At 46.7% G+C, this 23,563-nt stretch overlaps 1 protein-coding gene across 14 annotated transcripts in view; it reads left to right on the top strand.

The window, feature by feature from the left end:
* LOC127593005 (microtubule-associated protein 4) overlaps window positions 1-23,359 on the top strand; it is a 38,970-nt gene extending 15,611 nt beyond the window's left edge. For 2 of the 14 annotated variants that reach the window (XM_052054150.1, XM_052054146.1), the window contains 15 exons: window positions 2,987-3,100; window positions 3,781-3,867; window positions 4,289-4,480; window positions 5,931-7,337; window positions 14,296-15,314; window positions 15,592-15,849; window positions 16,904-17,072; window positions 17,314-17,376; window positions 18,823-19,130; window positions 19,962-20,018; window positions 21,060-21,152; window positions 21,612-21,693; window positions 21,830-21,942; window positions 22,749-22,932; window positions 23,146-23,359. In XM_052054150.1, the coding sequence (XP_051910110.1) occupies window positions 2,987-3,100; window positions 3,781-3,867; window positions 4,289-4,480; window positions 5,931-7,337; window positions 14,296-15,314; window positions 15,592-15,849; window positions 16,904-17,072; window positions 17,314-17,376; window positions 18,823-19,130; window positions 19,962-20,018; window positions 21,060-21,152; window positions 21,612-21,693; window positions 21,830-21,942; window positions 22,749-22,932; window positions 23,146-23,153 (4,154 nt within the window). In that variant the 3' untranslated portion in view covers window positions 23,154-23,359. Of the gene's footprint in view, window positions 1-2,123; window positions 2,829-2,986; window positions 3,101-3,780; window positions 3,868-4,288; window positions 4,481-5,930; window positions 7,338-10,920; window positions 12,639-14,295; window positions 15,315-15,591; window positions 15,850-16,903; window positions 17,073-17,313; window positions 17,377-18,822; window positions 19,131-19,961; window positions 20,019-21,059; window positions 21,246-21,282; window positions 21,694-21,829; window positions 21,943-22,748; window positions 22,933-23,145 lie in introns of those variants that run through there. The other 12 variants (XM_052054155.1, XM_052054152.1, XM_052054157.1 and 9 more) reach the window with 11 other exon arrangements.
* The last annotated feature ends 204 nt before the right edge of the window (window positions 23,360-23,563 follow it).

Here is a 23,563-nt window from a genome sequence, read left to right as displayed (position 1 = left end):
TTTCACTCCGAGTAGCACACGAGCATTTCACTGCCTGAGCACAAATGCACAACTGACCGACTGACAACCAAATGGACGGACAGATTTGATTGAATTACAAAGTCACTTTTTTGTGGGGAGGGGTCAGCACATCGTCCATATGGTTCCAAGTGACATGAAATGATTTGGTGCAAATTGCTGCATGAATCTTGCCTTTGAATATGGAAGTTTAATCCCCGAGCTCGAGGTGGGGTGGGGGAACCGAAAGTCGCCTTGTATGAAATCGTCTCCTTTGACAAGAATACTTTTCATCTGTTTGAGCGTTTTGCATGTGTGAATGTGTGCGTTTGAACTGGGGGTGGGGGTTGGGGGGGGGGGGGGGCTGCCTTGGCTTCATTTGTGGCGCTATCTGGTGTCCTCCAAAAGGTATCCGGAATTTAATAGCTGTGATCTCTCAATGCAGAGAGCTTTGGAGGGCTTTTTGAGAATGAGAATGTTTTTATTTTTAGCAAGATGATGCACCGCACATTACCATCGTATAAGTGTCGACATTGGGGAGATCTTTGCATTCATCACCTTTATTAAGCTTACTCCAAATATCACGTCCCGGCTACAAAACAGGAACCGTTTGCTGAATTAAAACTAGCCACCGAGGTGTGTCATTACATTATTTGTGCATAATCATCAGAACTGAGGTTTCAGAATAATTTACCAAAAGACGGCCTTTATGATTACGGTCCGAATTTCTAACGTGAGCACAATCTTTGCTCTGAGGATCTGTCGACATCCAATTTGTTGATGTTTTACTGTACTGGGTATCGTTCCTTAAAGGGGTCCAACGGTCTCCATCATAACGGCATGAACTGTACTGACATTGACTCTTGCGTCACACAAGGATTCTAGATTTGTATTTTCCGATTTCGCCACAAGGGTGGCATTAGCGTGGTGGACGAACAATTAGTCGTTTTCTGCGCACCTGTTTGCTTCATCTGTGGATTTGACGCGCCTTGACTGATTCCCTGCCGGTGAATGTTAGATACGCTCATCTCGGCTTAGACAAATATCCATGACTTGCTGAAAAGCGTGTCGGCTTAAAATGCAAATTTGAGGAATCCGGATTGCTGGAATAAAAAAATAAATAAATAAATAAATAAAATAGCGGTTGCTGTAGCTCAGCATCCGAATTGGACATGATCACATTCAAGAGTGGGAAATAGGGAATAGCTAGAGAATGGACTCTTTGTTATCTCCATTGTGAATTGTTGAAGGGTGAATGACAATTTTTGGGATGTGCAGAAAAGCCTCTGCCAGAAAGACGTGCAGGCAGTTTTTGTCAACGGTCTCATCAGAAGGCCAGGATAGCGTGCCGTGGTTCTTGCATGGCATTACAACTGAATACGGTCAAACTTGAGTAAAAAAACAAAAAACTGGCCATTTAATCTTACGAGAATATCTCAAATTGAGCGCACCGCTTTGTCGGCTCAATTAGCTCACAAAAATATGTAATTACTTGACAAGTTCACCCCAAGAAGATTGTCATTAAATGCATGCGCACTGCTAAAAACGCCAAGCCAAAGGTGACAGTGCACCCAAAATAAGACTACCGGAGGGGGTTGATCTTTGTCATCTGAAAAGATTTGCAATCTGTCCCTTTGATGAAGCGTCACGGGGTGCTTGCGGTGCCGCGGCAACGCTGACACAAGGTGCATAGCGAGAGCAGGGTGAGGCTTGAGGTCAGATGGAGGACATTCAACCGTCCTGCTGGCTTATCCCTGATTATAGCGTTCTGGTTAAGATAACCTCTGGGCACCATCCTGGGAATCCTTCCTAACTTAGTTTGGTTTAAATTGGATATGCCTACGGAGACAATTGTATCAAAACTTTTGTACACATGAAATCACTGAGTTCTGTGGCGTCTTGTGGGTTTCATACTGTATGTTAGCAACTCGTAACGTCCTCGTGTCTGACTGCCCTTACCGAGTGGTGACGTGTGATGTCAACAAGTTGGACGGCTTCCTGCTACCTTTCCACGTCAACGATTTCATCAATGCGGTGTTCCAGCAAAATATTTGTGGCTCCAACACGCGAGCAAATGTTAATTTGCAATCGACGGGACGCACCGTTTTTAACCAATTATCGAGCCCTTCAAAGAAGCGCATCGCCTTTTGTCGAGGCAAACAATAAGCGCCTTTCCGTGGCTGCGCTTTGCATGTCGGCATGTGGGAAGTGTTTGTGACTTTAGTTGGCATCCTGTCTGTTCGCCTCACTGTCATCCTGTGGATGCTGCTGGGAGAGGATTGCCATTGGCGCCTCCCTCCTTCTCTTTTCTGCCCTCCTCCCCTTTCATGTCCGTCCTTCCTGTGGATTCTCATTCTTAAAATCCACAATAACATGTCGTCGCGATTAATATCGTCCGCCTCGTCTTTCTCTCTGCCCTTCGTTTCCTTCCTGCCGTGTCCGTCTTCCTTCCTCCCCTCTTGACAGTCAAATTGATCATCTTGCATCAATAAATCAAATGGTGAGGGCTCTGATCCGCGCGGCTCCTTCAGAACCCTTGGATGGAGACTGTTTTGGGTTGAAGGGCATTTACAAGTCAGACAGGCAAGGGGAGGTACTAGCGGCCACGACCCGGGACGTCACACCCAACCCAGATGCCCTGACTGCAATAGCACTCTTCTTTTTGTGTGTGCGTGTGTGTGCATGCGACCGGGGGTTCAAAGTGTGACTGGCTCAGTCAGCTGCGGCTGCAGTGGAGACTGAGACAAAGGCGCACTGACCCGCATATCAGATAAATCGCCAGACAATCAGTTCAATGGAACAGGGACGTCATTTTGGAGACCATGTGGCAGGTGAGAGTTTGGGTACATGATCAACTATTCTCGACGGTTCATATTTTGTCAGTGTCGTACTGCCCAGTGCAACATTTGGATTTAACAACAACAACAACAAAACAAAAACCAGCATGCTGCCAGCAACACTTATTCCAATGTTTTCTGTGTTACTGCAGGTTGTAAAGTGACCACAGGGGGGCAGACATCAATGTCACTCCCAGAGCATCAGGGAGATGGGCAGCTACACAAAGTTGATCCGCAGCAGTTCTTGGCAGCAGACTTCTTATCTGGTATGAAGGAAAGATTTGCAAATGCCGGCGCGAATGGAGAGAATCTTTTTTTATTTATTTTGATGTTGTAATGTCAGATATTGAGAAACGTACTTTCACTTTGAATGTCCCAACAACTGGCATGCCCTTCAGCATTTAACATCATTTTGATCCTGTTTTTTTTTTTTTTTTTTTTTTAACCGCAGTACATACAAACATGATCTCTGAGTGTCGGTCATTTAGTGCCTTGCTCATAGGCACCTCGGCACAGTGCTCTGAAAACAAACGGGTATTTTTCAAGCAGGGTATTTTTTTATCCAAACTCCCACGCTGTACACTCGGTCCGTAGCGCTCAGCTGATGTCGAAGCTAACAGCGGATTAGCTTTCCGAGGAAATTTTCAGGATTTGACTTCCGCCTTCTCTCAATAGTACCCCCCCCCCACCCCCCCTCTAAAAATTGAAATCCTCAAATGGTCTTGAGGAAACCTCTTGCGGATTATTGTCTTCGGTGGAGACTGAACCTATTGGCTGCAGCCCTTCAACCTATTTTACACGCATGTGTATCATAACGCTAGCGCTATGACAGGAAGTAATGTTATTCCTTTGCCAACCCCCCCCCCCCCCCCCCCATCCCCCATTTCCCTTCTTCCGCTCTTTTTGTTCGTATGACTTCCTCCTGGTGGCTACCCTTTCCTGTCAGCCTCCATGCTCGGTTCCCCAGACCCTCCAACCTCTCCTCACAACCCTGCCCAAATGATACATTCAAGCCCTACGGGATTATTCTCAGGTACACAACGCAGTTTGTCTCCGAACTTGTATGTAAACGTTTGCGCACATCTATATGTCTGCCAACTAGTATTGAATGGTGACGCGTACCGCTGTGCTCAAATCACCCCAACTTATGTACTTAACTCATTCAGTACCAGCCAATTCTGAAAAGACGTTTAAAAACGTCTTTGGGAGTGAATGAGTTAATACTAATTAGATAATTGGCTTGCGGTGAGCCATACAGTAAAAACAGGCACGCAATCTCACACATTATGAGAAGCTGAGCTGTGGCTTTCGCGACGCCAACCTCGACATACTCAGATGTCACCGTTGCTTTGATGAGTCTTGGCATCGCTAGCCCCCGAATCGCCGCCCCAGGATTCAACACACAATCACGCTCAGTCCATCTTGACGTTGGGTTTGTGCCTCTTGTTTCTCAGATTTCTCCCCGCCCGCGGGCCCGGGGTTGAATATGGAGGCGGGGACTGCAGCTCTCATCGCAGAGAAGCCTCCAAGTATCGCCGATCCTCTGCAGCCCGCACCCTCAGCAGTGTCAGAGGGCCCGAAAGTGCCCCACAGCCCCATGCTGGCTGAACCACAAACTCCTCGCAGCCCCCCGGACCTGTCAGCAGGTAACACGCCGCAGATTTGCTCGCATGTCACGAACGTTTCGTGTCGCCTCGGAACCTCCCACTCCTTATGAATGTTTTATCGCAGAGGAGCTGAAGCAGCATAATGTCCTATTTTAAAACTGCCAAAGGGGTGTTACTGCTTATGTTTAACATTCCTTGTGTCGAGGTTTAGATTTTGACACTGTTCTTTTGTCAAGTGCAGCTGATAATCGAAGATTAAGAAGACTCTTTCACTTTTGATTTGGACAAAGAAGCAATTGATTTATTAGCGCACGTGAGAAACTCTGAATTAGCAATTGAGGTGTGGTTAGATCCAAATTTCCTTCCCAGATGAAAATGTGTGGTCTCTTTATTCATTTTTGAATGAAACACTCGACTATTTGAGTTGTAGAAGTCATTTCAAAGACGTTTTGGAACACCAATCAGGTATGTTTTGTTGTCATTTGACTTTGAAACTGGTCACAAATGTCGCGTCATGATTTTGTTCTTTAGCTGAAATGATGTCCTTCATGTCCGGCATTGTCAGTATATGTTTTTTTTTTTTTTTGGCTAAATGTATCATAACAAACATGACTGCTGCTTTTTGCTCCGCTGGAGGCACGATGCAGATCAGCTGTCTGTCTTCCTTTGGAGAGCTTCTGCCTCTTGCACGCACACCAGCTCAGATCAGATTTAATCATCGGGTTTGAGGTCGATTCACATCTGATGCTGTCATGTATACAGTGTCCAACGTTGCAGGGGCCTCTCGTACTGGATCCATGCGTTTGCGTGCTGTATTTGTTCTTATCCTACATAGGAGAGCTTTCTGCGCTAGCTGCTGTCCTCCCGCACTCTTGTAAAATAGCCACAAATTTGATTTCAAGGTCACTTTAACAGGAATTAATGCCAGACTCTCCACTTGGAAGAATTTTCCAACGTCATCTGATGGGCGTCAATGATTTGAATTGTTTTCTCTAGCGGTGAGATCCTGGTACTTTTTTATCCCGTGTCGTTCGTCAACCTAAAGAGGTTTTGTAAGTCCTGATTGGAGTCCCACTGAACACGTTTCAGCTTGTCCCAATTAAAGTGCACAGACAGCAGAATTGCGTCGGCTTCTCCTTGCACTTAAAGCCCCCCAGAGAGCCTTTGTAAGGTATGAGGCCGGGTAGGTGTCCCGTTTATTGGTAACAAATGAATGCGTATTTGTGTCTGCGTGCGCTGGAGGGAAGAGAAACTGAGACTGAGTTCAACTTCAGATATTCTAATTGTTTGGGGTCATGAAATGCAGACGCGTTGCCCCAAGTCATAAATAAAATCAAATATCATTGAAAATATGGCATTGAAATGTGGCGTTGAAGTCTTTTTGCATCGCTAGTTCTAATTCTCAAAATGTTCAGCGTAATAAAGTTAATTTTTCACCCCCAACATAACGACCCCAACTTTAAACTCTTCCCTCTTCACCCACAACAAGGTGCCTTAGGTGACTGCTGGCCAGACCCGATTGCCTGCCTACCGACGGACCTCCCTTTCACCCCCAGTGTAACCTCTGTGATCAGTCGTCATGCTAACAATCTCGCAATGATTCGCGACGAGCCACCCAAGTCCTTGGCCGGCCGAGAAAGCGCCGCTTATGCCGCGGGTGACGAAAGGGACGGAGAGGAATCGGACAGGAAACAGAAGAAAAAGAAGAAAAGGAGACAGAAAGAGGAGGGCTCTTACGAACACTTCGAAAGCAAGGGTCACCTTGAAGCGCAGTCGCCGGGAGAAAGCGCTCCCTCGGCAGAGTTGTTCGACCAGAGGCCTGAACCGAAGCGAGACAGTGGAGAAGGCGGATGGGAGGAACAAATTTGGAAGAGCGGCGGACGAGCCAAGAAGGGCAAAAGCAGGAAGAAGATTCCCGAAGAGTGGGAAGTGTCTCCGGAGCCGTTTGCCACTTCGGCCGCAGGTACAATCGCCCAAGACGTTCGACAGGATCTTGGAAGTTCAACTCTCCCGAACATGGAATTCTCCTTTGCTGAGCTAAATACCAGCCAGACCCCCTGGAAAGAGGAGATCTTTCAAGAGGAAGGCCTCGTGCCTTCTTCCCTTTCCCACGATATATCGGCGCCTGCACCGGTTTCCATCAGCCCGCTGGTCTTGAACAGCGATCTGAAAGCGACGGCGGCTCCGTTCACTATGCCCTGCTCCGCCGGCGCCGGGCCAGTTGACCCCTCCCCCGTGGCCGCCAGTCTCCGTGAAACGATCGAGGCGCTGATCGACACCGAACCCTTTGGCTCGGGCGACGTGGTTGACAGTGGGATGTTTGACAGCACCGATTCCTTCCAAGAGCCCGCTATGCAATCCCTCGTCGATATCGAAACCTCTGTTTTTAGCCCCTCATCCCAGCCGGGCTCGGCCCTTTCCACAAACGGCGAGGTGTTTGCATCGGCCCCGCCCCTCTCCCCTTCGGATGCGTCGTGGCTCCTGAACAACTCCCACGCTGGCAGCAACAGCGAGCCGTTTGACTTCAGTGACGTGAGCGCTCCCGGTCATTCTGTGGCCATGGACCTGGCATTTGACAGCCCTTCCCCGGCCCCTCTCCGCTCCCCTAAAACCACCGCCCAGGAAGTCCAAATCACAGAGCACAAAAATGAGCAGTCGGACAAGAAACCATCCAAGAAGTCTCGTACTTCCTCGACTTCCTCCGCTCAGAGTCCCACCACCACAGAAGCAAAGAAATTAACTCCACAAGAATCTCCAAGCGTTAGCCCCTCTTCCTCCCCGTTACTCGTCTCGCTTGGAACTCCGGCGTCTGGTCTTAACCCCGCAGCAAAGCCCTTCTTTCCCAGCTTTGCTGATACCGCGGAACAACCGAGTGTGGTTTCTCCCATCATCGAAGGTTGGTTGCGGACCAAATAGCAGTTCATAGAGAATACAATGACACTTGTGAGCATGATGCGTGGTGTTGAAATTTACAAGGCACTGTTCGGGGAGTTTTTTGTATTGGTGTTTTTTTTGCATGAAGACTTCTGAATGATGGTAGTTAATTTCTTTTTTTGCCTTGTCCACTTCAGAATGTTTCTGTGTGACTAATGACCTTCAAACTGGATTGCATTACTTGAATCTGAGAGTCTTAAATCCTTCCAATAATGCATTGCGCAACATTAACCGTGTTCCATGACAGGTGTGATGCTACTAACCAGTCAGGCAAATGTTCTCCTCAGTGAATCTACTCTGTCATTTCCAAAAAACCAAATCCTTTATTTTTGTCGACTGTTGTTCCATTAATACAGTATTGTTTGTGTCATGTTTTCATTGCGTCAAGGTCTTGGATGTCATGATTTCTTTCCTCTTTCCATTAACTTTCTTGTCTTCTCTCGCAGCCTGTCTCTTTACCTCTTCCCAGAAATGAATCATGATTGGAGTGATATTAACTCTTTTTAAAAATATATGGATACACATTTTTGTGTTATTTTGTTTTTTTTTTTGAGAAATGCCCGATTTTTAAATTTGATGTATTTTTTACTTTGCATGCGCTGTGACTGCGGACTCGGACATTTTGCCACTCTAGGTGAGTCTCCCTTAATTTTATTTTGCATGTTTTTGTCATTGGAAATGGTCACTGATTATTGCATTGATTACAAAGCCTTTGAGATTCTGGCCCGTACTTTTGTACCTTGTCAAAATATGCCGGCGTTATTGGGCACAGTATGACTATACTACACATCGGGTTTGGATGTCGTCCGCGTATGTGTGTGCAGTAACTTCATAGTAGCACTGTGCACATTTTGCTGAGTCTGGACAAAAAAATATGACTGTAAGTGCGTCTTTTCTCCGAGGCAAAAGCAAACCAAGTGTGGCCTGTAACTAATCACATAGGCTTTGCAAGATTTTTATTATTTTTTTTGCCTTGAAATGTACACCCGATAAATCGGCCGATCGAGACAACAACCGAGAGAACATTAAAACAGACGCCTTCTGAGACAGAAAATCCGCCAGTCGACAAAGCGGAAGCTAAAGAGATTAATGGAAGCCGAGAGATAAAGACGCAAGTCAAATTCGTTGCAAACTCCTGTCAAAGTCCGAAAGAAGGCAAAGCGTGCCGATGGTTTGTTTGGTTTGTGAAAAGCTTTGCTTTTCATGCCTCGCTTGCTAAAATTTTATCCCACAAACAGATTTGTCATTTGGTAGTTGTGTCTCTTTAACACGATTTCCCAACCGACTGAAAAACAAGAGCTTCACTCGTCATGAAAGCATGTTTGTTAGTTTTTTCGTCTTTGCGGCTCTATAAAATGAACCGCTTTCCACGTCAAGTGCTGCAGACTGGCAAATGTTGCTTTCCAACTTTATTTTAATGGAGGGCATGAATTCCCTTGTGATCATGCAGTTTCATGACATGCACGATTGTTGGGAGAGAAACAAAATGTCTACAAGCACTGATTGACAGTTGCCTGGATTATTTTCCTTCCAAAAACGCTGCTGTTCATAAGGACAAACATTCCTGAATGTTGACAATTGTTTAAAAAAAAAAAAATAATAATAATAGAAATGCCCAGAAATATTGTCCCGCAGTAGAGGCCAGATTTGCTTCGACTTGTGGTGTTGGCTGAAACACCCACAGACCGTTTCCGTTTCATGTCTTAATTACACAACCCAAACGAAGCACAATAGGCTGCGTTATATTTCCATATTTTGTTTATGTCCTGTAGCATTCTTAGATTGATATCCGAAAACAAAAACATGTGGATTGGTGAATATATGATCAAAGCATCATCAAGGTCACTCAGTTCGCAGCTCTTGGTTCAAAGCCCCCCCCCCCCGCCGCCCCCTTCCTCCCAGTCTTCTGGAATTTTCGCCACCAAACACGGCTGGAACAGGCACACAGCTTAGGAGTTGGTCACCATAGCAACAGGAGGCAGTTGCTCTGGTAGCTAATGGGAAGACGAGTCCATTGCGGGAACAATAGATGTTTAGCGAAGAAGGGGGTGTTGTGACTAGGCTGGCAAGCGGATGAGATGCAGCTATAAATAGACACCACTAAAGACTGACTGTCTACATCATCCGTATATGTGACAGCCCTGCGGTGATAAGTGTTTAGTTTTTTTTTTCTTCTGTGATCTTTGCTTCTTTTTACCGCTACCTTTACGAGGCATCTCAATTTAAAGACACTTAAGACAATTTATATTATACATTGTTTTTTTTCTATAAATATCGGTGAAGATAAATTCAATACTCACACCTGAATCTTGTGACGTTAAACATTCTTTTTTTTTTATTATTATGATTATTTTGATCATTTTTGCAGCTGTATTATGACACTCATTTCCACCCCCTCGTCTATATGCCCTCCTGGTGGGTTATGCATTTTCATCACACAGTGGGATTATATGAGAATGGCTTTGTTTACCTTTTGCCCTGCCAACCAGTCAGACCCTGTAAGCCATCCGTTTGGTTGCCCCTGTTATTTGTCTTGCCCCCATGAAACCCGCCATGAAAAGTCCGTTTTGCAAACAAACAGAGAGCAGCAAGTAAATCGGTTAGCATACTTGACACACAGATGCAGTGACAGTACACCAGCTGGCCATCTGCCTGCACCTCAGGACCTGCCTGGCTGCAGCTGCCCACCTGTCCGTCTTTGATTTTATGTATTGAGCATTCGTCCTTTTTCCCTTTTTCATCGATGCAGACTTTCCAATGGTAATTAGCTCATTCGGTGAGTTTTTCACTATTAAGCATTGAAATATGGGATGAAGAAAATAGAATCAGAACACTCTCGGTAGTACTTACGGGCAACATGAACCAGACAGAGCTGAAATAAACAAAAACTCAAAACATCATCATAATAATGATGACAAAGTCATTTGAAATTACCTGCAGGGGAAAAAAAAACAACATGGTTGCCCCACATTTTTGAACTTACAATTATCATTTCAATCGCTGCTCCAGCTAATTGTATATTTGTAAACATTGTTGTGGTGCTATTGAGGGTAATGGAGTATGATTCTCCACAATGTGACCAGATTCATTGTGACAGATAACAAGGTCTCTTTACCAGAGGGTCCCCCCCCCCACAAACCCCCCCCCGATCTGTCGCTGTTCTTGTCCTACCCGCTTGTAATGAGTCGGCAGACTGTAGACACGCCCTATGTCTTGCCCGAACTCACATTTCGCCACTCCTGTTAGGACAAATGGAAGCATGTAACATTCCTCCAGCCCTTACTCATCTTTTAACTTGGAGGGGGAAGCTATTTATGTTTGTCGTCTTTGTTGAAATGGGCTGGACAAACGATAGCTTCGGAGAGAAGATAAGGTGGTCTTAAAGTAGCCCTGCCAAAGGCCTTTTCCTCTCCTTGCTTCAGACACCTGAAGGAAAATTTCAAGGGTACAGCTGTGTGTGTGTGTGTGTCTCAGGGCGAGAAAGACGTGAAGGGAAAGTTAAAACTGAAGAGGGAGGGGGGGCTTACTCACTCCACCGCGAGGGGCGGGATTTGGCCCTTGCAAGTAACCAGTCGGCATTCACAACTGGGTCACATGACAAGCTCAGGAAGCGGCATGTGAAGCAGTGAGGGAGTGAGACGGAGCAAGCAAAGACACAAGTGCACATTCAGTGCAGCATCGGTGTGCGTTGGAGGTACAGAAGGACTTCCCCCAAATTAACGGCATACCTTGGCAACTGAGTGGAAGGCAAAGGGAAAAAAAAGTGAAGATCAACATTCCAGCTCCTGAAACCCGGTCGGTACCGCTTAAGAGAGAAACGAGAGGAATTTGAGGGGAAAAAAGGGAGACAGGATGTCGTCTCTCTCAGATCAGAAGACTGGATCTCCCTTCGCAGAGTATAGTGAGCTCTGTAAGGGGGCATCCCTGTCACCAACAGGACCGACTCAGAGTTGGGATTGGCAGCATCACTCAGGCATGGACGTGGACACGTCGAGAGGTTTGGGAGTAGGTCGTGGATCCCTGTCGCCCACTGGCCTTGGCGGCGAAGAAAAGCTGCGCTTCTTCGAGCAGACGCAACAGATCACTACGGACGTTGAAATGAAGGCGCAAGACGGAAGCACCTCCCTGATGCTCCCTTCACTCGGCAGTGCGGGAGAGAGCCCAGAGAGCCCCCGCTCCTTTTCCCCCTCCCCCTCGCCAGCTTCTCCTGGCAGTCTACCCTGCACACCTCCCCTGCAAAGCGCCGTTAGCGGTCGGGTCTCTCTGGCAGCAGTTCCTCAATCGCCAGCCGGCCGCACGCAGATGCTGACGCCCACCGCAGCCATACCTTCAAACTCGATGGGAGTCCCCTCAATTGAAGCGCCTACTCTGAGTGGATACTATCCCTCTGAATCGTGGAATAGCTCCAGTTTTGCCGAGTCCGGGCCAAAGGTTGCCATGCCCCAGGTGCCTCCTAACTATTGTACCACGGGCGTTATCGGTGAGGACTACTTAAAGAGAACCGATGAGGATAAAATTGGAGGCAAAGGGCATCTCGAGGAGCAACTATCAGCGGGCTCTTCGGGAGAAAGTAGCGAGGAGGAAGACGGTGAAGAAGGCGAGGAGGAATTGGAGCCCTGTTTCATGGGGAGAGCACAGCAGCAGAGGAAGGCGATGCGACGCGCCATGTCTGACTGTTCCCACCTGTCAGTGCCCACCAGCCTAGAGCTTTCCGACAAATACCCCGGGGGTGAACTGGCAGAATTGGACCAGCTCGTGTCACCGGTGAGTGGGGCACGTCGGCCCCAGCCTTACATGCAGCGCTCATTGACAGTTGCAGAAGATCCGCACCCAGATACGCCGCCAACCCTCTCGGCAGCCGGGACCACACACGTCGACCTGACGCAAACCCCACCTGAACCTCGCCTGTGTCTCTCTCCATTCCTACAACTGAGAGACAGCAATACGACCCTTCCGATGTCCCTCGAAGAACCCTCGGAAGGGTTTAAGGTGGAACCAGAGCAAACAAGCATTATTCTTCCAGTGCCGCCTAGCCCCAAAGTTTGCGGTGGCATGGAGTACACTTCTGCCTTCACAGTGGGCTCAGACAGTTTTGGTAAACCGGCTACAGATAAAGACTTGGACTATATTGGACCCAATGCTAAGCTTATTTCCGATTCGAAAGTGGGCAACAAACCAGCTGCGCAACCGGATGTTCATCTTGTCGTAAGTCCTTCTCACAAGTTTGGCCTGAACGCGACTAACCCCATCATCAAATTGGATGGTAGGTTGGAGGTCCAGTTTATCATTGCTTCTGTTCAATGCTCGTGCACCTCTCAAATCAGATCGTCAAGTGTTTTGGACGTAAAGCTAATTGTCGATAGGACGTTTTACTTTGTGCATGAATACGAACACTTTGCCGGTTATCTGCTAGTCTTATGCTGTGTTGAACCCGTTGATCGTGGGTTGGTGTACTTGATTGCAGTTGCAGTAGGGTAACCATTGAAATCCTTTTGCACTTTGAGAACTTATTGGACTAGAAGGGGGGGGGGCAGTGGTGTGAAAGGGGGCGAGTGAAACACAAATTGAAAACTTTTCAATACTGCACAAGGTTTGACAGTAGACAGAGAATGGAAAGACCCTTGGCAGAAACGTTTATAAAAAAAAAACTGATTTCTCTGTTAGACATTCCAAAATGATCTCTCCCCCCCTCCCGCTCCGTTTGACCTGGCATTTATACTTGACCTGCTCCGTGCTCACATCCTCTCATGAAATATTGGTTTTCAAAATGACCCTTTCACGGACATGCAATTCACCCTCCAAAGCACATTGTGTCACTGATGGATGCTTCCAGTCGCGGGCATTGTGAATAAATCATGAAACCTTCTCAGGAACGCCCAAGGTGAACGTTGCCCTCTATTGAGTGTTGGGCAGTCACCGGGAACTGAAACCGCACTTTTCTGCGTGAAAGTCAGCAGTGTGTGCCACTGTTCAAGCAATGCCATGCTAAAAACAGGACATGCGGCAACATAGCTCCAAGTTATCATGCTGACTTACCACCTTACTCACTGTCATTGATTGATATGATCGCCTAGAAGTGTTGTTGTGAATCGGGTTATGTCATGATCTTTGTCACATTAGCAAGTGTTGCTGAATAGCTCCCGAGTCTATCAAGCCAATAATCAGGTGGCACTGTCAACTGTGAGTTGCGGTGTGAATGAGAGTGTGAAATGGTTGTCTGTCGGTGTGTGCCAACCCCCAAGTCTGGATATACACTTCAGGTTTTAATTCCAAGTTGTGATTTAGTGTCCATACCGGAAGACACAAAACAGAAGCACGCCCAGATGAGTTATTTCTCAGGGGTTTCCAATGCAGTTGCTCCAGCGGACATCTGTAACATATCGAATTTTCCTCCAATTTTGCCAGACCTCTGATTCAGATCTGCTGTATGTTATCCAATTTCATGTGTTTTCCCAGATCATGGAGTATTCCCCAAAATAGCACGGGAACCAGAAACCGTAACCTGCCAATGAAATAGCGAATGACTGCCGGGTGATGAATGTGCCAAATTATCTCAATTAGAGCAACAAGGCATTTTGTTTTATCCCCGTGAGGGTTTGTAGCATAAGTGGGTCAAAGCGTGTCGACTGTATGTTGCCCGAGCACGCGTGACGTCATCACGACCCGAGGTCGGCCGATGCAGATGTTTCATTGAGTGAGTCAACGTAACACACATTTGTGTGTGTCGTGCTACATCTGCTGAATATTTTTAGTCAACTTCCCCTGACCACATTCGTAATATATATTTTTTTCCTCACGTAAGTTTAAACAATCGCAAAAGTTGAAATGGTTTAATTGGATTGCTGAAGCCTTTGCTTAAACAAATCGCTAAAGAGCTTTCCCCCTCCCACCCCCCCTCCCACCCCTCTGTAAAAATTTAGACCATGTTGCCAAGTCGAACGAAAAGGAGGAGAAGCCCAAGGTGGACCTTATTGATCCAGCTGAGCAGAGGAGCGTAAAGGTTGATTTCGCAATCAGTGAGCCAGCAGCCATGGTGGAGAAAGATTTCGGGATGGAAAAACAAACGGATCTCAATTTGTGGAAAGAAGCTGAAAATGTCCAGCGGGAGGAAAAAGAGGCTGAAAAGGCAATGGAGGGAAAAGATTTTCAGGTGAAAGAGAAAGCAGCCGTGAAAGTGACTGAGGAAAAAGACGCTGAAAAGGTTCCTCATGCAAAAGAGGCAGTGAAAGTCAAAGAGGAGGAGTCTGAAAAGGTGAAGGCAAAGGTAGTAGAGGAGCCTGAAGAAAAACGGAAAGGCAACGAGCCACAGAAAGTGGACTTATTAGTCCCACAAAAAATAGAAAAGGCGGATCCAGCAAACAAGCCTGATAAAGCTGCGGACAAATTGGTCAAGGCGGAGACGTTTGACAAGGCAGAAAAAGTAGAAAAGGCGCCCGTGACAGACAAAGTCGAGAAAAAAGCAGAGGAGGCGGTAAAAAGTGTCGAGAACAAAGTCACTAAGACGACTGACAAGACAGAGACGAAGGGCAGCCAAGAGCAACGCGTCGAACCCAAAGTGGAAAAGACCCCCGAGCAGCCGCCGACACCTGTCAAGCTTGACGCCGCTCCTGACAAGGCGGAAAAGAAAGCTGACGCGGCCGCCGCCGCCGATGTGGAAAAAGCCACCAAACCCTCGACTCAAACGCACAAAGCCGAGAAAGAGGATGAAACGCAGAAACCCTCTGAGAAAGCGGCGGAGGCAGCGAAGCAGATCGGCGGGAAGGAAGAGAAGCGGGAGAAATTGCCGAGTGACAAAAAAGTGGGGGAGAAAAAGGACGACAAGAAGGAAAAGGCTGCGAAAGCAGATGCAGGAGAGAAGGCCAAAAAGGCAAAACCTTCCACCAATGGCAGCAGCGCCGCACCGAGCAAAGACTTGGCGAGTGCAGACAAGAAGACGAAGGTAAGATTTAATGGAGATGTCAAATAATTATGTGGGGGGGGGGGGTACTCGGAGTTCCGTTCCTACGACGTGTCGGAATCCAACTGAATACAGCACACATGTCCAGCAACTATCATTTTATATATCCCATAATTTCACCCAATTTGCAATTGAATAGCTGCTTCTGCTGTTATGATTTTGCCTTTGTTTTATTTCCATTGCTTTATCCTTTTTTTCTTTCTTTCTTTCTTTTTTTTTTTTGTGCCTGCGTCTATCCTGTCTCGGCCACGCGCATCAGCCCATTGCCGGGGTCCCAAAACCGAGCGCCGTGTCCAAAACACGGCAGGTCACAGCCGCTGCTGGTGGTGGTGGTGGTGGTTCTACTGCGGCACCTGCTAAGCGGCCCGCTCCCTACTCAACCACTTCCACCTTAGATAAAAAAACGGCAACCAAGCCACCATCGGCAGCCGCTGGGGTCCCAAAGCGGGCCTCCACAAATACTGCCAGCCGCCTTTCATCCTCAGCCACTGCCGCTGCACGAGATGTTAAACCCAAGGTAAGCCCATACCTGTCAACTCGTACGGTTTAGCCATAGTTCATACGGATTTTGTGGTGAATCTTACGTATATGGCCGTATCGCACAAATCATACGGATTCTGAAAATTTCCGTTGCCCCCCGCCCCTAACGGGTAGTTCCGTTTGCTTTTGCCCAGGAGTACGACTCTGAACACAGTAATGCAACTAAGTAGAATGATGATTAGACATTATATTATGGAGATATACAGTACAATAAATATCTTTGAAAATTTCCTGGGGTTTTTTATGCTGTTATTTTGACATATAAAATGTTTTGGTATAAGGATTTTTTTGCTCTTTATAAGGATTTTTTTGGTAGTTTATACAGGTTGGCGCTCCAAAAAGTTGACAGGTATGTAAGCCCATCAGGTCATGTGTCAGGATGCTAACATTTCACCGCTCGCACATGTCGTAAAACTGTTAATTTATGAAAATGTCTGCACTTCCCAAGTCCCTGGAGGTCAAAATTAGTTTACAAGATGTGATGCAACTCATTGGTAAGTTGCACAGCACCTTCTGAATTGACTTTCTTCGTCTTTGTTTTTAAAATGAGTCATTCTACGTGTATTGCTAAAATACGGGGGGCATAAATGCGCCCCTTGTCTCCCTCTTCTGGTTGCTCCCGTAACTACAGCACGCGGTGACACTCCCGGTGATAAATAGTCAGTCAGGCTTTTTTTAGCAGCGCCATGCCCACAGGTGCAGGGTGACTCGGTTCATCGTGGCTAGCGTGTAAGGCGAGGGCTCAGCTGTAAGTGGAGCGTGACATCATCCACGGAATTGTGGGATATTCGGATGAATGAAATCTGCAATTGTCAACAAGGGCCAAATCTGCATGTTACATGCGTGTTTGACCCAGATTATTATTTTTATTTTTTTTTTGTTCATTCAGAAATCAAGACAATAGTTACATAATGGGCTTTACTGCGCCGTATTTATCGTGTTCACTGTGTTGCAACAGTCACCGCGGCTGCACTTTCCGTGGTGGTGATTGAAGTACAAATGTGTTGTTCCACTGCGATATGTCCAATCAGACACCCACAGAGAGGCGACCCCTCGTGCCAAAGGCCAGCACTGCCACCTCGAGTCATGCGGGCTCCAAAAATGGAACCACCACCACCACCACCACTAAAACGACTACATCGACACGCACAACGTTGTCATCCCGCGGTGCGACCGCCACGGCAACCAAAAAGCCCCTGGGTGAGGCAGACTCTTATCGTTTGATCCTAATGTGACTTGACAGCATGTTTCTAGAGAGCTGATTTGACGTGGTTGACCTAGCCTGCTGAGATATGTTGAAAGTTGACACAAATCTGATCAAATCAAAAAAAGACAGTTGGTACTTTACTGTTTAGTATAAGGTGTGGTTATCGATAGTCGTAGTTTGGATTTCATAACTGGCGCGGGCATGTATGACTCTTTTCCTCAATCATTTTCTTAGGATTGAGGACGGACAGCCAACCGAGTGGAGAAAAGAAGCCTGGTGCTCTCAAGACTTCCACAGGTATGGATGCACTTTGTCCTCAAATATATTGCTCCATAATAAGACACCTGAAAAAAAAACCTGCAAAGCATTGCAAAATTGATCCATTGAGCAATACATCACCACAATTACAGCCCAGTGCTTATAAAAAGTTTTCAATGTTGATGACTTGGAGACACTGAAGCAAAGCAGTGGATTTTACTTAGTATTAATTTTTAAACATTGCTAAGTGCCCAAGTAAGAATGCTAACACGAGTTAGTGGTTGGTGCTCATAATGTCAGCACACCAAAATATTGGGGGTTGGTTGAATGCACATCGACATGTTTTCGTGAATGTTTAAACAAAAGGCCAAATTTCATTTTTATGACCAAAATATAACAACATAACCTGATCATCAAATTATTAAACCACTGCAATATTTTGCTTTAGATACATACATTAAAAATAATAAGGTACACGATTGAGGTTAGCGTGTTGGCGTGGCCTTTTGGCAACTTTTCCATTTCCTCACATTGCCCAACCCTGCTGCGTAATGTTAAAAAAAAAAACACACACACACAAAACGGATCACTTCGAAATCAGATCGTTCTGCTTCGACATTGTAAAAGCTGCAAATAGTTCCCGCTCGCAAAAAGCGTGACTGTGCACTTTCTGCTCTTTTGCCCTTTGCTCATATGTCACCCTTTGTTTGTCACTCCCGTTTCACAAAGCTTTTCTCATCATCCCGCAGACAGATGAGTTTACATTACGGCAGCTGATGAGCTGTCACGAGTGTGACATCTCTCTCTCTCTCTCACACACACACGCACACACACAGACACACACACTGGCCGCCGATGACAATGCTGCAAAGCTTTGAGAAGCGGGTGAAAGAGTTGAAAACCTTCACCGCTGCAGGCGAGGGATTACTGTCCTGCTGCCGTTGACAGCAGTGACGATACAGCCCGGGGCTGTTTAATCTGCCACGGTACTTACACTCAGGCAAATCGCACTTGAATGTGGAAGCAAGGGGAGGATTTCTTTCCTTGAACACATCTTTAGGAGGAGCTGGAGATATGCGCGCGGCTCCCGGGAGAGATTGTCAGGAGCGCAGCGCTCTGCATATCTCAGCACTCCAAAAGAAAAAAAAAAAAAGCTGCCGCGCTACAAAATAGAGGAGGATGAATACATTAGAAGTGAGTCGAATGCTGCACTGCCTCCACGTTCCGTTGCCGGTTAGAGTACGGTGGCTGGGGAAAAAAAAGTATATGCCGCTGTTTAAAAGCCAGCTGTGGCTGTTATCCACTGATAAATCATTTCCAAACTTTTTAAGGTGAGGAAATGAAAGTCAACGACTAACCTGATGTGATTTGCACAGAAAGTAGGCGCAGTCTCCCCAAAATAAAATGCACATACCGGAAAAATCCAAATAAGTGATTTCTTTATTTTTAATGGTAACATTTTTCCCCTTGCTGATCTCACCTTAGTAGCTGATTCTAGCAAACCCAGGAGCACCACCACCACCGCGATGCGCAGCTCCGTTTCCACGACAACCACTGCCTCTCGCACCCGCGCCGCCGCCCCGAAAACAAGCTCATCTTCCACCACCGCTGGTGCGGTGACAGACAAGAAGCCCACGGTTCCTCGTGCTCCCAGGGCCACCTTCTCCACGACAACAACCACGACGGCGAGGACCACGGCTCGTCCCGGCACGGCCACGGCCCCCGATATCCACAACGCCCGCTCGAAGATTGGCTCTACGGACAACATCAAGCACCAGCCGGGGGGTGGGAAGGTTGGTTCGGTGCACGCCGTGGACTGCAAATTCCAAACTCCGTCATGCTTACTGACACCAAAGGCTTCTCGACCGTGCGACAGTGTGTCGATAATACCTCAAATGACTTATTTTTAATCAAATGCGTAATCTTAATGGATGTCCCAATCTGCCTGTCCACAAAAAAAGTAATAACCTTATTATTACTTGTTAATTACCAACAGTAGTCCAACGAAGTCCTTTCCCTCCCGAATTTGTTTTTGTCCTGTTTTTTTTGACACCTTCAATCCTATTAATTTGACATCTCCTGCTCAACCCCAATCCCCCCCCCCCCACCCCCGCATGTTCCACTTTCCTTCCATCGCGCCTGTTTTCCAAACTCAGCATCGTTATAGTAGTGATGAATTTCCGATTATAGAAAGGTGAAGAAAAAGGTACAATTAACTCATTCACTCCCAAAGATGTTTTTAAACGTCTTTTCATACCTGGTCCAGAACTGGCTGGTAATGAATGAGTTAATTTGGGCAAATTTTGGCGTCATGTAAACTTTAATATGGGTGGTGATGGAAAACGCTGATCGCATTCTGTCCATTTTTTCCACCACTCTCATTATTGCTTCTCCCATCGTGACGGCTTGGTGGGAGCGCACACACGTTAGTTTTCTAAAAACGGGCCATCCTATTTTCGTCTCAGTTCCACGTGAATAATATGATAACTCTATAATTAGAAAAATTAGCCGTCGGAAGAGCGCGCCAGTGAGGGTCCACTCAATGCGATGCTCACATGCGGTCCTCGTCCGCCACCGCGCCTCTTCCCGTCTGTCGCTGACCCGGGGTGGGCCTGTCTCCCCAGGTGTCAGCTGCCTCTAAGGGCAGGGTCCCCGCCTCCAAAGAAAAAAGCCCGGTGAAAGTGAGTTCCTTCGCCATCCTCCCCGTCGCCCTTTTTTCCCTCCCTCCTCTGCTCTGACTGCCTTCATATTCCTCCCGTTCCAGATCGTTTGCATTCTCTTTCTTTGCCCACCTTGTTGTTTTCTCTCTGTTCACTTATTTGAATTCTTTTTGCGAGTTGAAGCAACAGAAGTGTGTCACATCAACTAAATTGTGCGCATTCAACTTCCCTCGAAATATACAAACTATGTAATACATGCAATTTTTATATATATATATATATATATATATATATATATATATGTATTTTTTTTTTCTTCATGGGGCAGTAGGTTAGAGGAAAGATCAATCTTGTTAGAGCGGTATGAATAATAGCATTCACGGAATGGTGCATGCATGTAACCAAAAGTTAACTTACGTACGTAATTGACTATTTTATTAACATATAAGATAAGATAAGATAAGATATCCTTTATTCGTCCCACACTGGGGAAATTTACAGCCTCCAGCAGCAAGAATGTATGTAGAAATAAGAAAGGAGAAATTCTACTAATACTAATACTAATTCATGCAAAAAGATTTTCAATAATAGCAAATTTTTTTGCACGTGAGGAGGGGTTATCATGTTGCGATAACGACACTAAATAGAATTCATGACCTCTGCCAACACAAATTGAAGGAAAAAAACCACAAATCTTCAGATTACTTTGGCCCGTATTTCAGGGACTGTGTGATATGAATTCCTTTATGCGAGTCATAAGCAAGAGAGTGCATCGTGTTTACGTCTTCATCCCTATGAGAGCGAGAAATGAAACCTTCCTTTCACAGTGTGACGGCCACTGCAAGGCAAAGCATCCCGTCGTGTCAATCAAACGATCACTTTTGCCCAAGTGAACCTCGCCGCATCCGCCCGCGCTTTTCCTGGCTAACCAAATCTTTGACGGTGACTTATTCTTTCCTCTTTGCTCCTCTGTCCTCTTTCCTCCTCTCTCGAATCACCTCCACCCGCCGGCTGCCGCTCCTCCCCCTGTCCATCTCCGGCTGCTGCGCCGGCTCCGTTTAGGTTCAGATAGTCTCCCAAAAACTGGACTTCAGTCACGTGGGCGCACGCTTGGGCTCCAAGGACAATATGAAGCACGTTCCTGGCGGAGGGAATGTAAGTACAGACCGGCCCACTGCCGGAGTTTACAGGTGATGAAATACTGAAAAGACGCTCTGATGGAGTGTGTCAGGACACGAAAGCGATCATGTCCACCACGAGCACCTTTGAAGCCTTTCCATTACAGCTCTTGGTCGCTGAAGAGCATAGTCTAAAACTAAATATGCAAGCAAGACACACCCCGTCCGTCCCTTCCGCTTGCTTCCCTAATTTATTCCTGCATTTCCCCATCCCGTCCTACGTTGACTATCTCACGAAAGCCAAGTCAGATACACCCCAAAAAAATTCTGTTTTCCTGACGCCACGTTGTCCTCTCGCTGCTTTGTCGAGAATGTGTCCGGTGCAGGTTTGAAGACGACGCATCTGCCAACAAGGATTGTGTGTGTGCGCGCATGTTAAAAACCCGTTTATATTTGAAATGATGACAATTAAAAGGGCCTGGGTAATATTTCACAGGTGCAGATTCTCAACAAGAAGGTCGATTTAAGTAAGGTGACGTCAAAGTGCGGCTCCAAGGACAACATCAAGCACAAGCCCGGTGAGATGAGAAGAGCAAGTTCATTCGTGGCTGGAAATGTTCCGCGTTTAAGCTTTGTTGGGTGCTCGCTAGATTTTTTGCAAAATGGACGTTATTCGGGACTCATCCGCAGTGGTTTTATGCGCGTGTGCTGCAGGTGGCGGCGTCGTGAAGATTGAGTCGCATAAAGTCAACTTTAGGGAAAAGGCTCAGTCCAAAGTGAGTTCCATGGACAACGTGAGCCACTCGCCTGGTGGTGGAAGCGTCAAAGTGAGTACGCAAGTGCCCCATTACTTTTTTTTTTTACATACTCGCTGTTCGACAAAGAGTTGAATGGCATTCACCCCCCACCCCACACACCCCCCAAAAAAATCACGCAATCGAGTTACAAAATCCCCTTTTCCTGTGGAGCGTTGGGTTATCTTGGACCTGTGGTGTCACCTGCCCCTCTCAGCCTTCATCTGTGCTTTATGATCGCCGCACGCTCATGTATTTTTTCTCACGCTATTTATCATGGAGTCACGTCCTTGCGCCTTCATGCAGACTGAAAGACAAACGAGCAGCTAAGAATAGACATTTTTTTGCCTATTTTCAGACATCTTTTGAATTCCATTGTTGTGTGCGTGTAAAAAAAAAATAAATAAATACAATAAAATAAGGAGCCAATCTCTCGCAATCTCAGAAACATGCTCCATTTATTTGCAAGGAATCATTTTGCACCTTTTCCCACCTGTAGTGTGCGTAGATTTTGAGATTCGTTTCTGCCATCCCATTCTCGAGGCATTTGAAAATTCTCTGTTTGTTATCCTCTTCTTTTTATTTCGTTTTCACAGTTTTTGCCCATCCTTCACCCCTGTAGTCTGGCTCCAGATCTCTTTTTATTATTATTTTTTTTTCCAAAAGAGGTCAACGTCTACCTGGATTATTTTTCCATGATTGTTGTTATATCTCCAACACTTCCTCCATTCTGAAATCTTTTTTTTTTTTTTTTACTTTTTTCAACTGCAGTGATATTCGATTTGGAGCCAGGTTGTGCCATCTCCATTTAATTGTCCGACCCTGTTGTGTGTTTCTAGGCTGAGGGGCCCCAGGAGACAGGTGAGGGTGTTGGGACACCATCCCTCGCCCTTGGCCTTGGCCCAGAGTCTGGGCAGGTGGGGGGCCCCGCTGCCCACGAGAATGGGCTGAAGGAGGCGGCTCTCTGTGATACCGGGGGTCCCCAGGAGCCCCAGGCCCTGGTTTCCCACATCCCAGAGACGAGTAAGTCCGATTGCACTTTGTAAGGTCGTTGCCGACCGAGGTGTGGTGCGGTGTAACGCGAAAAGTGGGTGCTTGGGGGGCCCCCGTTTTTGGGCACGTGTGCTCACTCGTGAGGTGTACGTCCACTGTCAGCGTATGTCTTTGTTCTGTGCTACCTGGTGGCAGTCTCGCACAGCTGATCACTCCGATATCTTTTGATTTCTTATCTTGCAGGCATTTAATTCTGCTGTCGCTCTGCCCCCACCCCTCATCTCATCGCCTCCTTTCTTTCCCGTCTAACCCCCCCCACCCCCCGTCCTCCTCCTGTTTCTTTCCAACATTTCTGCCGCAGATTGAGTTTTTCAAGCTCAACTTCCGCGAGAAGGCTCGCTGTCGCACGGACCACGGCGCCGACATCATCACCTGCTCCTTCTGATGACAGCAGACCCCCCCTTTAAAAAGCAATCTTGCCCACCTCAACCTCCTCTCCAAAGATCTGTTGGACGGTCGCTTGGACTTTGCTTCACCTTGCCTCCAAGAATGAATTCCCAACTGGGACGGTCAGCCCCCGTCATGAACATAACCTCGTTCCCTCAATAACCGACACTGTCCTATCTCTGCTTAAGTGTAACAATAATACTCGGTTCATTTC

The sequence above is a fragment of the Hippocampus zosterae genome, chromosome 20 (assembly GCF_025434085.1).
Source record: "Hippocampus zosterae strain Florida chromosome 20, ASM2543408v3, whole genome shotgun sequence".
Classification (NCBI taxonomy): Eukaryota; Metazoa; Chordata; class Actinopteri; order Syngnathiformes; family Syngnathidae; genus Hippocampus; species Hippocampus zosterae.
Note: the sequence above shows the minus strand (reverse complement) of the source record. Positions and strands in the feature narration are given on the sequence as shown.